The sequence below is a fragment of the Microchirus variegatus genome (assembly GCF_963457635.1).
Source record: "Microchirus variegatus genome assembly, chromosome: 16".
Taxonomy (NCBI): domain Eukaryota; kingdom Metazoa; phylum Chordata; class Actinopteri; order Pleuronectiformes; family Soleidae; genus Microchirus; species Microchirus variegatus.
In genome coordinates, this window is record NC_139817.1 from 17917716 (window position 1) to 17935594 (window position 17879).

Genomic DNA, 17879 nt, shown 5'->3' on the forward strand with positions numbered 1-17879 from the left:
GGTTAACATAACAACTTCGCATTACCCTAACCCTAACCTAGAACTACCAAAAAAGAATGTTGCCAGTTAACAATACAACCTAATAAAACTGTCCACAGTCCTAACAATAACATTTACATCTTTACCTCACGGTTAGACAGACTTTCAATGACTCAGGTCTACTGCTGCCTCGTGTGGTCAGTTTTTGTCACTGAAGAAAGGTTTTCAAACATTGAAGTGACAAAATAAGATATTTGAACTTACTGATGGAGGCAGTAACTTCAGCTTCCTGTGTGTAACAGTGAGATAAAGACGTGAACACATTCTTCAGATAGTGGAGACAGAGCATTTTAACCGTCTGCCAAAGTCTCTTTTTTCTGTTGTCCCCAGTCACAGCCATATTTTCACTCAGCTCGTCTGGTATGTGTGCAGACCGAGCACAATCACCTGTATAAAACACTGACTTTGAGTTAGTCCCTCATCAAAGTCCACTTCCTAATGCACAAATCATATGGATTTACCCAAAAAGCCAACTTCTCTTCTGCAGGTAAATAACAGTGGAATAACTCTGGCTGTGAGTTATTCCCCAGGGATCCAAGATCAGCAGTTAGACTGTGGCACAAAAACAAAAAACGAACAAGGACGGACAAAGGAAAAATGTTCAAGTCGGCCAGCGAGGATGAGACGATTCTTCAGGTGGTGATCACCTTCTTTATCACAGACGAGGTCCGGTTGGAAGGGAAGAAGTTATGCATGTTCATCGTTTTTATTGTCTTCACCTCAGGGGCGGAGCATCCCATGATTTCCACCAATGGGTGAACAGTTGCCTGCTGCTGATATCATGCACCGCAGTGGCTTGTGGGGAATGAGTTCATCACAGACTGGATTTTCCTTTGTCCTCAACGTGGTTTATTCAGGCTTTCAGTGTTCCAGTAGGCCTCAACAGTCTACAAGGGCTTTGATAAAGTCTGTGTTATTTGACATGAATAGAGCTCTCAGATTCAGCACTGACAAAGTCAAGCCCTAATAGTTTCCATTGATCCACATGAAAGTGTGTGCAGTTTATTTTGTGTTGGAACCTTATTTGTGGCTTTTAGGTGTGCTTTACTCATCACATCATCATGGCAACACCACAAGATGGATAACTGCGTGCACTACTTATTATTATTATTAATAATAAATTAAGGAACACTTGTGTAATTCCAGTATAAATCCCATTACACTCCATTTGAACAAACAAACCAATGATGTCGACACTAGTGTTAGAATATTCACACAGCAGAAGAGAAGTCACATGTTGTCAAACACTTGACAAAAGTAGAAAGGGTGCGAAATGTGTTTACATTGATTAAAAAGGAAAAATCACAACATTCATTCAGCATTGCTATGTAATTCTTTCTGAGACAACATCATACAATAGACAAACAAATAGTCTACACACCAATCAGTATGACACATCTTGCCAATATTTGCCTACTTTTTTTTTTTTTAAGATAAGGCTCCAAAATGAATGAGATCTTCTGTGCAGTATCCACCTCAGGTATTTTTCCTCGAGTAGTCTTCAATTTGTTGATAATTCCATCTTCCTATGTATACATTATTTTTTATGTAAGATTTTATATTATTAGTATTATTATTTACTTTTACTTAGAATATTAAAATGTTGAATCTTTTCTCATTTTATTAACCTTGGACTATTTTTTCAGTTATGGTATTTTTTGGGGTGTAGAAAAGGACACAAGGAACTTACTCATGGACGCATGGATCAACACCTCCTGTGTGCTGTGATGGAAAATCACTGATTTTACCTGTGGACTTTTCCTGTGGTTTGGTAGAGTGACTGGTTTACAAACTTCAGTTTCTGGTTTGTCTAATGGTGAGATTAAGTGGCAAACATATTCCTATGGTAAATCTGTTTTTCTTTGTTTCACCACTGGCAGCCAAGTTATCAGTGACCGCGAGCCTCAGTGTCTGGTTCTCCTGACAGGAGGCACACACAGAACAGTTAGCACTGATTATGAGTCATAACCTCATCCAACCACATTTTAACAGACCTGAACTATCCCTTTAAGCTGCAGTGTATGTAATAACGATGCTATCACTTCAGTGACATCAGACTGTACCATCTGTACCTCATGTAAACACTTCATGTAAGACTGAAGACGTGCTGCACATGTGTGCACTCACTTCCAAGGCTGTGTGTGAAAGTGCAGCTTCTTTGTCCACACTAGCTGACTCTTGGCACCAGATTATCCATTAAAGTAAACACCTGACTTCACTGTCCAAACGGGTCATTTAACAATCCTCATCTACACAGACACTTTGGTCTGCAGCTGAACTGTGAATGAGGAGCGTCTCTGATTTCTCACATGACGAGACAGTTATTTGGAGGCAGTGGGGTCCAGATGTCTGAGGGCTCCTCCCACAAGGTGGAGGCTGCCGGTGATGAGGACATGGATCTCGGCTGCCGCACAGATTGGAGCAGCTTTGGCCATGATGCTGGGTTTCACTGTGAGGACTCTCTTTGATGCATCCGTCAGCACCGAGTCCCTGCCTTGGGTAATCCAATGGAGGGCGCTAAGGATGCAGGGGAAGACCAGGGTGTCCGTTTTCTTCTCAGGGACCAGGGGCAAAATGTCCTCGATGAGCAGCTGTGGATTGTTGTTGTAGCCTTTGCTGTGGTGAAGATGCCAGCTCCTCTCATTGTCCAGACAACGAGTCAACATATTCTCCACAGACACGTTGAAGTTCTGCTCGTCTGAGAGCAGAGGGAAGTGTTTTTTTTTGTTTTAAATCATTGAACTGAAAAATCTGTAATCCATTCTAGGGCTGCAACGATTAGTCAACGTAATCGTTCACGTCGACTAAGCGTTGATGTGTCGTGTTATTGTTATTGTAAATCACACACGGGACGATTGACGCTCATCTTTAACTGCAGTGTAAACAAACTCACACTCGCACGATCCAGAACTAGCTACAGGAAGTGCTGGGGGCAGTATTGCTCGCTGTTTACATCCCGCAAGGTAGCAGAGAAGAAGAACGCACAAATTATGGCGGAAACAGACGTAGAGGCTCGAAAACTCCAATCCAAAGTTTGGGAAAATTTCACTGAATCACAATCTCTGTGAAGCGCAACTCTTATTCTTATTATGGTAGCACTACGATGAAGCACAAACACCTTAAACGCCGACACCCTGGAGCCGCTGTATCATCACGTACCTCAGAGAAGTGAGTTCACAAATAAGGTTGATACCTCGTCGATATTTTTAAATCACATGCTCATTTATTCATTAACCATCAGCCTATGATGCAAGTACATAATACGTTTGTGTTGTACGTCTGTCAGACGGAAAAACATGGAAGAAGCTAGCTTAGCGAACGCTAGTTAACTTACGTTAATGCATACTTTACGGCAGTAATCAGTGAATTACAGGCGAAGCTGCTTTGACAAACTTCATTTCAGCCCCCGTCAATACCAGCATTTGCAGTGTTATGCAAAAGTTTGGGCACCCCTGTAAATTTTCATGATTTTCCTTTCCTTTGTTTGGATGAGAAATGTCAGTTAAATATATCCTATAGGAGACAAACACAGTTATTTGAGAAGTGAAATAAAGTTTATATGATTTACACAAAGTGTGCAAGAATTATTTAAAGAAAATTAGGCATGTGCATAAGTTTAGGCACCTTATCACCTTGTCATTTTATTGATTTCAATACCGTTAGCACTAATTATTGGAACGCAAAATTGGTTTGGTAACCTCAGTGACCCTTGACCAAATCATGAGAAAGGGTATTTAAGGAGGTCAATTGTAAGTGTTTCATGGGCAACATGGGAGCCTCAAAACAACTCTCAAATGACCTGAAAACAATGATTGTTCAACATCATGGTTTAGGGGAAGGATACAGAAAGCTATCTCAGAGATTTAAGCTCTCAGTTTCAACTGTGAGGAACATTGTGAGGAATTGGAAGACCACAGGCACAGTTCTAGTTAAGGCCTGAAGTGGCAGACCAGGAAAAACTTGGTTTGTCGACAAATCGATCGACAATCGACACGTGCGCACCTCGACAAAAAATTTTAAGTAAAAAAAGTCGAAGTGTCACAAACACGTAAAGTTCACAACCACGGAGGTTAAAGAAGCTGTGCACGAAAAGGTGATCCTGCTGTCCAGGCTCCCTGCGCTCTCAGATGATCGTTCCCTCGAGTGGCTGTGCGCACGTCCAAGCGTGTGTGTGCGTGCAGTGCGAACGAGGTTATGCGGACGAGGGTGGGGGACATAACACAAGCGCTACACAAATGAAGACGGCATCTCATCCAGTCAAGATCGCTGTACTTCACTCTGGTGGACATCTAACGAGCGCAGGTTCAAAAACCAGAGCTGTCTGGTGAGTGGCGACACGCGTTCCAGCAGAGAGTCCGATTTTTTTCCTTTTTTTTGCCCCTAATTTTTATTACCGCTGTTCTGATGGTCAATAATGGACATTACAGCCATGTTTTTGAGCATAAAATTAAGTAGTACAGTGTAGAATATTTTACACCCCCCGCATTGCTGCTGTTGATGCTGCTGTAAAAAAAAAAAAGTTGACAAAAATTTGACACGTAGACCTCGACAATCGACTCTAAAAATGTGTGAAATTCCCATCCCTACTTGCTACCTACAGGAAAATATGGTGGCAGTTCCATCATGATGTGGGGCTGTGAGGCCAGTGCAGGGACTGGGAATCTTGTTAAAGTTGGGGTCGCATGGATTTCACTCAATATCAGCAGATTCTGGAGAACAATGTCCAGGAATCAGTGACAAAGTTGGAGTTGTGCCGGGGCTGGATCTTTCAACAAGACAACGACCCTAAACACTGCTCAAAATCTACTAAGGCATTCATGCAGAGGAACAAATGCAATGTTCTGGAATGGCCATCTCAGTCCCCAGACCTGAATATTATTGAAAAGTTGTGGTGTGATTTAAAGCGGGCTGTCCATGCTCAGAAACCATCAAACCTGACTGAACTGGAGATGTTTTGTAAAGAAGAATGGTCCAAAATACCTTCAGCCAGAATCCAGACTCTATTTGGAAGCTATAGGAAGCATTTAGAGGCTGTTATTTCTGCAAAAGGAGGATGCACAAAATGTTTCTTATACCTAAACTTATGCACTTGCTTTATTTTGTTTAAATAATTCCTGCACACTTTCTGTAAATCATATAAACTTTATTTCACTTCTCAAATATCACTGTGTTTTTCTCTAATATGATATATTTAACTGTAATTTCTTATCCAAACGACCAATGATTTATAGAGGAAAATCATTAACATTTACAGAGGTGCCTAAACTTTTGCATACCACTGTATAATGAATTGTAAACCTCTTTCACTTATCAACTGTGGGATTTTGAGCCTATTAAGTCTATATTTACGCTGTTAGAAATCTGTGATCATTTGTTTCAGGTATTTAACTCTGATAAATGTCGACGCGAATCAACTGTATGTAGGTTAAACAGAAGTCCAAAATAGGTGCTAACGAAGATAATCGTGATTAGTCGACTCATCGAAAAAATAATCGATAGATTAGCCGATAACAAAAATAATCGTTAGTTGCAGCCCTAATCCATTCAGGAAGAGTTTACTGTCAAGTATTAAGAAACAACAGATTAAGGCAACTCACCTGCATTAGAAGAAGCAATGGCCTCAGTGATGTTCGGGCAGAACACAGCAAAATCAAAATGGCATGGCTAAATAAAAACAAACAAACAAGAGGATACAGTGTAAAGATCAGAAGTGATCACATGATTAAAGAACCATCTAGGCTGAGGTGTGCTGTACGAAGTGAGGCTCCTGGCATTTAGAAATGGGAAAACGTGCATAAAACTCATTAGAATCAGGAACTTTTTCTCAAATTCAAAATTGTGTAAAGTTTTGGCGAAATTGGTAGGAGGGGTGTGGGCGACTCAAAACGACACAACAATGGAGGATGTCCAGCAGCTTTTTGTTTTTGTTTGTCTCAAAGAGACAAAGTCAGTCTTTGTATGAGTACAGACTGCGAGCATTTGCCTCAACATATTTACACCCATCACATTTCTGTCGCTAAATCAGATGACTGCCATGGGTTGAGCTGGTCTAGCTCAGGGTGCCAAAGAATGGAACAGTTGGATCTGGTTATTTTGGTACTATTCCCAATGGAAACACAGAAGGATATGTACTGAACCAAACCGTTCACAGTTGAAAAACGGCTATGGATTATCCAACATTGAAATCATATGTATACTAAATACTTAGTATAAGTAAATTGGGACTCAAAAATACTACAGGACCAAAGTCAAGCTTTGGAGTCTTTTAGAGATTTTAGTATCATGTGCACAAAGTTAGGCTCATTTATCAAACTATCACAGCAACCAGAGCAGATCTCACTAACCATCAACGTGACAAGATTCACATGGAGCTTATATGAAATGTTCATATCTCTCCAATCTCACAGTAAGAAACGGTACAAATATACATCATTTATGCATCACGCTCTTATATATTCGTGGTTCTGAATGCCTTGTCCTGAAATGTATTAATCTGGAAGAGGAACAGGAATCTCTCTGATGTGGAAATTTGAACTCCTGAAGAGCAGAAACATGGGAAGTGGAAAAAATGTAGTTTGGAATGAGATCACTGCAGTCACTAGGGCCCAACTGCATGAAGAATAATTGTTATCAATCTTAATGATTTTTTAAATGCTCCTGATTTCCATCTCTCCTCTATATTTTTCTCTCATTTCCATTTTTCTTTTCACTCACATCTCCTTTACTAACCTCCTTCACCTCTTTCAAATTCATTGAAATAATGTATAATTATGAATGTAGTCTACTCTGAATATTTGCTGGGTGAAGACATAAATAGGGTTAAACTTAAATGTCCCACCATAGCTGGTTATGGTCCTAAAGAGCAGCACCATAGCCAGTTCAGACAGCTGAAAACCTTGACATGACTGTGGACTGAGGAAATGTGGCCTTCAAACCACAGTTTTCCTTCAATTGCAGGTATAAGTGGCTACACTGTTGCCTCACAGCAAGAATGTGCTGGGTTGGACTCCCGGCGTGGGACCTTTGTGTGTGGAGTGCACATGTTCTCCCGTGTCTGCATGGGTTTTCTCCCACCATGAAGAAATGTATGAATGTTGGACACATTTGGTCAGGTGGGTCCATTGTGTTGGCACGCTTAGTCACAGTGGCTCTGATCAACCCTCCAGCTGATCTGGTAATTTTGGTCGTATCATGACAATAAAGACACTTTCCATCGAGGACAAGTTTTCTGCTGCAGCACTGACTCCAAAACTTGGAAACTCCAGACTTTGCGTGATACTTGCCTTCGCTCATGTTCGGATCATTTCAGTGAAACTCTGTAACACCCACACCACATCGTCCTGTTAAACAGCTCAGTATAGCATCATTCTCTGTCTTGCTGAGACAGCACTTGTACTCACCACCAGTAGTTTAAGCATGGCTGCTGAATCTCTCTCTCCTGTGGCATTGAACAGTAAAACTCTGGCCACAGTTCCACTGCAACAAAAACATCAACATGTGTGAAGTGTGTGGATGGTGTGTGGAACAGCAATTTATCAGACATTACTACAGCCAACTTCATACAATCATGTTTTAAAAATCTGGTCCATATGGATCCAAGTCTGGCCTAAGATCCTCAGGTGGGTCCCTTTTAAAGATGATCAGAGAGATTTAATTTCAGCGTCTTGTCGCTCTGGAATGACCAGAGATCAGGAAAACTAATGTTTTGGCATGTAACTTCCAAGCTTCCGAACTTTTAGGGCTGGGCGATTTTATTGCGATATATATCGATTTTTTATTTTCCCAGAAAGTATCGATTTTTCAGCCGCGAGTATCGATACATTAAGTTCCATTCAAATCCCCGGTGTTCCGCCTGCCACGTCCTTGCAGGAAGAGCGATTTGGTCAGCCAGCTGATAGGGTCGCTGTAGAGCATTTATAGCAAGTGACCCGTCTTAACACGCCGTCTCCCTCTTCCTGTTTACTAAGTGAGAGCGAGGAGATTCAAGAAAATCGCGGCGAATATAAGTTCAACACTTGCTTAAAAGCAGATGCGTGGGAGCACTAAAAAGAAGAAAGTAACACAGTTTTTCGTGCCATGTCACCGGAGTTTAGCGTTACTTTAGAGACTCATTTTAACAATCGGGAGTTACGTAAACATGACTTAACGCATGTATTTTTCCGGACAGTCGTCATGGAAACGAGTCATGCTTTAACGCCGTTCATGGCCCAGCACTAACTTTAGGTTAAATGCTTTAAAGAGACATATATTGTGTATATGTGTTTTTAGTTTTCAGTTCAATTAATTCAATCCAAGCCCTACGGACAAGTCGAGGTTTTAGTTGATTAATATCTCACCAAATGTGTGTAAAATGCTATTGATTCTTATGTTAACAACTGTGAGGTTTTTTGAAAGGTTGATTATTAAGATGAATGTTAGTATATTGTGCTTGTACCAGTTTATGCAGCGGAAATAGTTTAGTGTTAATGTTTTCTGGCAGGAGTTACACTTTAATTAATCCATAGAAAAAAGTATAATTAGTCATTGTATGAATAAAAGGGGAAGGCTGTAGCAACTTCACCCACACTATGATAACTGTGTGTTAAAGGGATAGTGCATGTGCAGTGTATGAAGTACTGACATAGTCAACAGTCAGTACATGTAGTCATAGTTGAATCAAGCATAGTTGAGTCATGCCATTTCACTGGACTACTGTCCTTGTCCAAATATATAAATACTAGCAATCTACTTATTAATTGAAGTATGTCCTCCTCTGTGATGATATGCCCCCTTCACCCATTACATCACTTCCGACATCTTTGTCTGGGAGCTAGTTGTTAGCAGGTCGAGGGCCTGCTCGTGTCTTTCTGCCGTTGACCGGTCTTTTGTGTACCAGCTTTTTTTTTTACTAATTGCAGGAGGTGTGGGAACATTACCTGGGTGTGTTATATAGACACACCTAGGTAATATATTTTTTTTAATTTAGTATAATTTTGGTTTTAGCTGGAATAATACAGTACTTTTTTTGTGTAAATGTACTGACCGATTTTTTAAAGTGCTTGCCATCAGCGTATCACTATCGCTAGGAACCAGTCTGTACCACGGATGTCAGTCTATGATGTCATCAGAATGTGTTTGTCTCATCTTGCCTTTTGTGTTGCTTTGTAAACTGCACACGTAGCCACAGTAGTTTCACATCACTAAACCGCACACAGGATATGTTAATCCATTGTGTGCATGGGTTTTCTCCAGGTTCTCTGGTTTCCTCCCACAGTCCAAAAACATGCAATCAGGGCATCCGATAAATTGGACACTCTAAATTGACTGTAGATGTGAGTGTAAGAGTGGAAGTTTGTTTGCCTCTATATGTGGACATGTGATGGACTGGATAACTGCCCAGGGTGTGACCCCACCTTTATCCCTGTGTCAGCTGGGATTGGCCACAGCAGCCCCAGATAAAGCAAAGCCTTTATTTGGTGACACAAATTTAGCAAAGGGAGCAGCAGCTGACCAGCAGTTCCTGTGTCCTTGGGGGTATAAAAATTATTATTTCGTGTTTTGGACTTTTGTGATTTAGTGATGTGAGTGAGTGGTTTACAAACTTCAGTTTCTAGCCAAAATATGATTGACACAAGCAGGTGTGGATTTCATTAGGTGAACCAAGCCAGCCAAGTAGCTAAAATGTTTTCATGTGTCCTTGCTTTGTTTTCAGTGATGGGAGGCTGATTCCAGGCAGCAGTAGCCCACACAGGGAGGTCAGTGTTTACTTTGTGTCAATAACTCATAAAGCACACTTCAAAAAATCTCACCAAATTAGCCATCATCATATAAGCAGAAAACACTACTTTGTATAATTGTCTTCCTTTGGGCATTTCATTTACCGTGCTTTCCTCTCATGCTGGGCTGCAGTCTCTCTAAACCAATGTACACAGGCCTGCATACTGCGCATGGTGTGAGCTCCATCCAGGAAGTAAGTGACTGCTCCACGTTTCAGTGTCTGATTTCTCCCAGGCCACTCGGTGTCTGCCAGCCCTGACAAGATACCCAACAATACATGATAATGTCACTTTTAGTCTGGAGACTGTGTCAGACATGCACTGCAGTCTGGATATTCTCTGAAGTGTCTCTATGTGAGAATGGAAATGTCCACAAAAGCCGTTGGCATTTCTCTAGCTCTAGCTCCTTAGTGAGATCTCAGGGTAATGTGTAGGCAAAAAAATATCTATTAACTCTTGTGGATTTTTACGATAACGATAATTAGTCTATATCATCATAATTGTAATTCTTATTGGTTTCGAGAAACCAATGACATTTCTCCAAAGGCAACACTAATGGTGCTTTTCCACTATATAGTCCCGGCAAGAATCAGCACTTTTTTTTGCTTTTCCATTTGTGCTTTGTGATGCTTTGTTATGTGCAGTATGTACAGTTTATGGAAGCAATGACATATTTCATTTCATATCAAAATAAGAGAATGCATTCTCCTCCAAAGCAGCTCAGAGTGTCTATACACTCCATCATCATTTCATGAATAATTTCTTCCTTGGGCCATAAACTACATGCCCACACAGGGGGACACAGTCTAAAGTTGAATGTGTTGAATAAGCTCAGTCAGTGAAAAAACACTTATTGTTTTGCCGACTCACCTTTCACCATGATGGGGCTGAGCTTGAAGGAAGCAGCCTGCAGTACGCCTGCAGTATTCTCAACATCAGTGTAAGAACAGCTTTTATCTGCTGAGAAACAAAAGGTTTTCACCTAATGAAACTGGTAATACACAACAGAACCATCTTCTTGAACATGTATGAGTGATGGATTTTTGATATAGTCACAAAATCTTCATAGCTGCACCTGAACTGCATGACCACAGACCTGACCTTAGAGCTGTGCGTGTTCAGATCCACATTTTATACAGTCAGTCTGTGTCTGATCCTGCTCTGTTATTATTTAACTATGGTTCATTTTGTTTTCAAAAATAGACATGATATCAGTGTATGTTTGAAAAAAGGACAGTGAAGCCAGATCTCACGTGGTCACAGGAAATGCATCCAGGAACAACACGACCAAAACAGGATATTGTGATGAGGCATGCAAAAACTGCGGCCAGCACACGTCTGTCTATTCCCACATAGAGTCTGTCCGAGATCAGTTTGGAACACCAAAAAAACGGTTCCAACAAGATGCAAGTACACAGTGGAACAGCACCTATGAAATGCTGAGAAGTCTCTTTGGGCAAAAGCAAAAAACAGATTATGAACTTCCTGTGGAATTCACTTGACACCAGTGAATGTCACATCTAAATGGAGAACATTCTCTCTCTTCTCGGCCCTTTTGAGCAGTTAACTAAAGACATCAGCTCATCTGATGCATCAGTGACAGACTTTATTCCCTGAATAGCAACACGATGTGGGGATAAAGCTGCATGTAGAGAAATTATCCAGTCTATGTTGGATACGGAGAGCCCGCTTGGAGAAGGAGAAGCGCACAGCACAGGAGCAGTGCACAGCAAAAAAAGGCTCGTCATGCACTCTCGTTGTCTGATATGTTCAATGAGACCCTCCTTCATATTTTCTTAATCGATTTATTCTTTGAGGCATGAATATTAATCTATACAATTGCAATGCCTTGACTTTAGTGAGGTAAGTACAAACAGACCCAGCCATAACAACAAGATTAAATTAAAAAAAACAAAACAAAAAAACAAGGGTACAGGATTGAAATAATAATTGATTTCAGTGTTTTGGCCAACAATCTTCATTTCGGTGCATCCCTTAGCCAGGACAAATTTTAATATCAGGTTTGAACAGTCATACTTAATTCGATCTATGCCAGTGGGAGTGCAGAGCACTCCTGGCAGGGTCACCCATGCTGGACAGGTCAGGGGGGTAGAGGCCAGACAAAATGTGGGTCACTTCGCCCCCAAGGTGAAAATGGTTGGCGTAGGGCCAACTAACCAACCCGGAAAAACAGTCAGTTACAGAAGCACCGATGATAACCTGAGAAAAACCCGTCCTGGGAGAGGAAGGGCCTCCACACAGAAGTCTTATGGCGCAGGGTAGTGAAAGCCAGAAGGAAGCAGCAAGGCCGACTCCCCTTCAGACACCCAAGACATCTATTAGGATAGGTACATGTGATGTTAGAACAATGTCTGAAACAGGGAGGACAAAGGAACTACAACATCTCTCTACTAGGGCTGAGTGAAACAAGATGGCTACAGGCAGGAAAGCTTAGCCTAGCAATGGGAGAGATTAGGGCTGGGCGGTATACCGGTTCACACCGAATACGGGTTTTTTTTTTCATTACGATATTCATTTTTAATATACCGCCATAAAGGTGTATTTGATTACAAAACATCCGCGCAACGCGGCTGTCTCCTTTGCGAGTGAGCTTTTCATTAATGTTAAAGGTGAAGTAAGTCGTTTATAGTGACATCTAGAGGAGAGGCTGAAATTTACAACGAACTGCTCCTCTGCTCACCCCCTCCCTTCCCTGAGCGCTACGGTATCCTCAGCCGGTCAAAAGTCGTCCTCGTCGTCTTTCTCCGTGTCAGCAGTTAAGGTTCTAGTATTTATTCAGACAACAAGAGGGAGGGGGAGAGGGCGAGGACGAGGGACAGCTCTTCGTGGCCGCGGTAGAGCTGTCAGAAGCCGGCGAGGGAGAGGGCAAGCTATCGCGGCTGTAGCAGACGAAGCGGAGAGAGTGGAGGCGGGACTTCCGATACATGTAAAGCGACGCTCGGGTTTGTCTATACAGGCTCCGGTAGAAACATGGCGTCTCGCTGCTAACAGTGGAAATGCAACAGCGGCCCGTGACCATGTTATTTTACATGACTTTTTGAAAATGAAACAAAAACTATTATACAGCGACTAGACAATGCAGGAGCACATAATATGTATTAAAAAGTGGAGTCCTCTTTCGTCTATATTGCGGAGTTTACCAAAGAAATCCATCCATCCATTATCTACTGCTCCATCCTGCACCGGAGGGTCACGGGGGGGCTTCATGTGACTTGGCCTGACTCAAAATTAGCTGTCAGCTTGGAGAAACGGATGCCAAATAGGCACCCATTTCTGTAGAAGTCTTCCACAACAGACACACACAGTATGCTGCCGCTGCGAGCTCGCGACTGTGTCGCTGAGGAGGAAGTGAATCTTGTGAATCACATCCTCCGCCAGTTCTGTAGGTTCGCGAATCGCGAACATTACTCACGTCCTCCACGACAGTTCTCAAATCATGAGTGAGTGACAGAGAGAATGATAGAGAGCGGCAGTTCATAGTCCCTCCTTGCTCGCACACTGGCTGGCGTCATTTGCTGAGGATTCACAAGTGAGTGAATATTTTTCAAATTTTTTCCAACTGTAAATACTGACATGGGGTCTACTTTGGAACCTGGCATATGGCAAATAAACACCCCTGCATTACAACCTCTGCTGCATCATCCTTGTAAAAAAAAAAAACAGACCTCCTGTCACGGTACCTTTTCACAATGTATACATAGATTTACTTCTTTCTTCTCAGCTTCTCCCGTCACCACAGGAGATCATAATATATACTATCGTGTTGGAAACACTTGGATATCTTTATCTTCTCAACCTTGCATTCGAGTAATTAAGGGTCCAGTGTGTCATTATTGAACCCTTTATATGAGTAGCGGCTTGTCTTCTATGGAGTTCTCATGTCCACCATGTGATTCAGATGGTTGGGATACGCAACTTCCCCCTGGCTCTTTAATGTTTTGATGATGTTAGTAACACTCACAGATGGAGTCACAGTCAAAATCAATCATCAATGATTCAAAGAATCAACTTTCTGTTTACACCTGCATGCATGCTCAGTGAACTTGAATGGTTACATGATTTACATTTTCAGATGTATTAATATAAGTGCTGTCAAACGATTAAAATATTTAATCGTGATTAATCACATTAATGTCATAGTTAACTTGCGATTAATCGCACATTTTTATCTATTCTAAATGTCCCTCGATTTCTTTTTGTACCATTATTTTTCCTCATTTTAATTCTCTTATCAACATAGAAAAGTGGATTGGTTTGCTTTGTGTAAATGTTATTTGCATATTTTGGCATATACTGTAGTGTAGGGCTAAACAATTCATCGAAATTTATCTAAATTGCAATACAGCTTACTGCAAAAGACAATATTTAAAATATAATATTTGTTCAAGCCAAAATCTAATTTAAATGGATTATTATTACACATCTTATTCTACAGACAAACTAATCTATGTTACAGGCTAAACCTGGTGTGTGTGTGTGTGCGCGCGTGTGTGTGCGCGTGCGTGAGGAGCTGTGTATGTGTGTGTGCTGTAGGAGGTACGAGAGGTGCGTAGGTGAAGCAGGAAGTAATGTGTTCCATGTGTTTACATTAGGGAGCCGCAGGTGAATATCTCTGCCACTCTGCATATTTTCAGTTCTTCCTCTTATTGTGATAGAGCCGCACAATAATAACAGAGTCCGTGTATCACCCCGCAGTGCTGTGAATAAAGAGCCGTTCTTTAACGCAGACGAAGTCCTGTGGTTTAATGTGTTGTTGCCGTAACAAGCTAATCCGAGCTGATCCGCTCTAAACGGAGCGTTTACTCTAATGCGAGCCGACTACTCTTTGACCAGCGCGTCTGTTGTTTTGTTTCCGGTCTATCTAGATCCGGTGTGGTTGTTCTATTGGCGCCGTTAAAATGGGTTCACGTTGGCGCGTTAATTAACGCGTTTAACTGACAGCTCTAATTTATATGGATACAGATTTTAATAATGAGCTGAAACATTTTGACCAAATCATCAAGATCTGTTTTAATTAATGATCGCATTACTGACAATCCAATTGATTTATTCTGTGTAACTGAAACTTGGTTACATGAAGAAGATTATGATTTGTATCTTTCCTTCCTGTCCTCTTGTGCTCTCCCCGTTTGTCTATCTGTCCTCATCTTGCAGGTTGCAGGATCCAGATCCATTTTGAGCTATTATCATACTATAATCATCATTATTATTATGTATAATTAAAGTTGATATCAGTATAATTATTTGTAATAACTGATTCAGTAATGTCTTGTGTACACTTCTAACTTGATACAATTGTTTTATATCTGCTCCTGGTCTCTGTCTTCTGCATATATTCTAGCTTTGTTTCATTACTTACAGTATATTTGTCACTTTGTTCTGTTATCTTGAAAACATTCTCTATTTATTTAATTTCAATTGTTGTTCAATACTTCATTGTTTTGTGTGTTTGCGTTGGTTAACTACTAATGATGTTGGGGATGTAACAACTATAGCGACATCCTTTCCCACCTGATAAACATCTCTTCTGCAGCCAGGTGTGACTCAGCTGGAGTGCCAGGGAGGCATTACTGTGCTGGTGCAACCCTGCCAGACCAAGACGCAGAGGACCACAAAGGTCTGTCTGATAGTCCTCCAGCTCTGGACACACCCACAGTGGACACTATGACAACAATAACAAGAGGTGAGAGCATTAAAACATGCACACAAGCAAATAATATTACTGCATGTGCACAGATATTAATATGCACAATACAGGTCCCCCGCATGTATATTAAACAAGCGTGAGCAGTTCAGACGGCTTTACTTTCTTTGCTGCTGTAAGAACGGAAATTGCCCCACTGCGGGACAAATACAGGACTATCTTATTTGATTGACAGCTGTCACTACAAGACGTGCGAAGAATGACTGAAGTTAGACTGAAGCAAATAATTTGTAATGTTCATAATATGTTATAATATTAGGTAACATTGCATATTGTTGCTGTAATGAGCAACAATGCGAGTGGTCACTTACTTTGATCTCCTTGGCCCTGTCCTTGAGCACAGCCATTGCATTTTCTTGCTGTTTGACTGTGAAGGCAGGAACACCTGGCTGAAAACACATAGTCATGATTAACAGACAGAACAGAGCACAAGTATGAGAAATATACAAATGTGTTTGCGTATTCGTTTCACTGCATGTAAATGTAGTGTGGAGAAGTGAGTAAGATAGTGACAGTGATGATAGTTATTTCCTAGTTTAGTTTTGTTTATATTATTATTTGTTTGTTGTCACCCTGAAGTTTAATAATCAATAAACCTTTTGACATTTTCTTTAAAGTTACCTTTTAAAAAGAAATTGCCTTTCTTGGCTTGAAGACAACAATCAGGAATTCCCTTTGGTTGCTTGGTACTTGAGGAAAATTCATCTGTTTCATGTTGTGTCTTGGCCCCTAGGATTGATTTACCGTATTTTCCGCACTATAAGGCACACTTAAAAGCCCTTTCTCAAAAAACGACAGTCCGCCTTATATATGGATCAACTGGTAAAGTTTGACTTTATCTGTTTTGTTGACATTCCCTTTAGCACAGCTCCATCTAGTGGATGCATAACACAACCCCAGTCAAACGGTTGACTGCAATATCTTCTATTCTATGCGCCTTATAATCCAGTGCGCCATATATAAATGAAAACAGTTCTAAAATACGACATTCATTGAAGGTGCGCCTTATAATCCGGTGCGCCTTATAGTGCGGAAAATATGGTAAGCTGTTTTAGCTATAGTTTATTAGTGTATGCTACGTAAATAATACACAGTATTTATTTCACCAGTGGGCATTTGTTACTTGCTATTTGTAAACCACATATTTTTCTACATAAAAGTCTGTGATAGACCCTGCAGGGACACAGGAGCTGCTGTCTACTGTTGCCTCATGTAGTCAGTTTGTGTCACTGAGGTAAACCTGAACATAGAATTTCAAGCACAGAAGTGACAAAATAAGACATTTGATCTTACCAATTCCTAGCACCAGTGTACACGTCAGTGTCGAGCATGTGAGTGATATACACTCCCGATCAAATTTTAAGACCGGTTGAACAATTGCAATAATTTACATTTTGCACTGTTGGATCTTAAAAAGGTTCAAAGTGGTCAGCTGATCAAAAGTTTGAGACAAAAGCCTTTAAAAGCCTAAATCTTCGCAAAAATGTGGATTCAGTGCAATTTTCTGTCAGCTATCCAAACTGTCATGGCCTCCTGATGGCAAAGGCAAAAAAGCTTTCTCTCTTTGAACGCAGTCGGATTGTTGCTCTGCATCAGCAAGGCCTCTCGCAGTGTGCCATTGCTGCTGAGGTTGGACGCAGTAAGGCAGTCATTCTTAAACTTCTTAAAAGATCCTGAGGGTTATGGAACAAAAAATTCAAGTGTTAGACCCGAAAAAATGTCACCAGCCCTGAGCCGGCTGATACAATTGGCTATCCGTCAAGACATCGGACGATCCTCGGCCCAAATTAAGCTTGTCACTAGTGCCAACTGCAGTCACATAACCATTAGACGGCATCTGTGAGAAAAGGGTTTTAAGAACAAAAAATGTCTTCAAAGGCTTCGTCTACTTCAACGGCACAAAATTGCCCGTTATGAGTTTGCACAAGAGCACCAAACATGGGACACTGAAAGGTGGAAGAAAGTTTTATTCTCTGATGAGAAAAAATTTAACCTCAACAGTCCTGATGGTATCTAACGATACTGGCATGACGAGGAGATCCCACCCAAGATGTTTTCTACACGGCACAGTGGAGGGGGTGCCATCATGATCTGTGGAGCTTTTTCCTTCAATGGAACAATGGAGCTTCAGGTTGTGCAGAGCTTGCGTCAAACTGCAGCTGGCTTTGTGGAGATGCTGCAGGGGCCATCCCTCATGACTGAAGGCCATCGTCTGTGTGCTAATGACTGGGTTTTTCAACAGGACACCCCTGCAGTTCACAATGCCTGCCTGATAAAAGACTTCTTTCAGAGAAATAACATCACTTTTGAACCATCCTGCATGTTCCCCTGATCTAAATCCAATTGAGAACATTTGGGAT

General features: G+C 41.2%; 1 protein-coding gene across 2 annotated transcripts in view; it reads right to left on the reverse strand.

Annotated features, from left to right (window-relative positions):
• Positions 1-1457: 1457 nt before the first annotated feature.
• Positions 1458-17879, reverse strand: part of fpgs (folylpolyglutamate synthase) — a 30868-nt gene continuing 14446 nt past the window's right edge. The window contains exons 9-15 of one of the 2 annotated variants that reach the window (XM_083902439.1): positions 15831-15908; positions 15327-15477; positions 10665-10751; positions 9900-10050; positions 7440-7515; positions 5637-5703; positions 1458-2737 (exon numbers count right to left, since the gene is read on the reverse strand). In XM_083902439.1, coding sequence (XP_083758565.1) covers positions 2361-2737; positions 5637-5703; positions 7440-7515; positions 9900-10050; positions 10665-10751; positions 15327-15477; positions 15831-15908 — 987 coding nt within the window. In that variant the 3' untranslated portion in view covers positions 1458-2360. Of the gene's footprint in view, positions 2738-5636; positions 5704-7439; positions 7516-9899; positions 10051-10664; positions 10755-15326; positions 15478-15830; positions 15909-17879 lie in introns of both variants that reach the window. The other variant, XM_083902438.1, reaches the window with a different exon arrangement.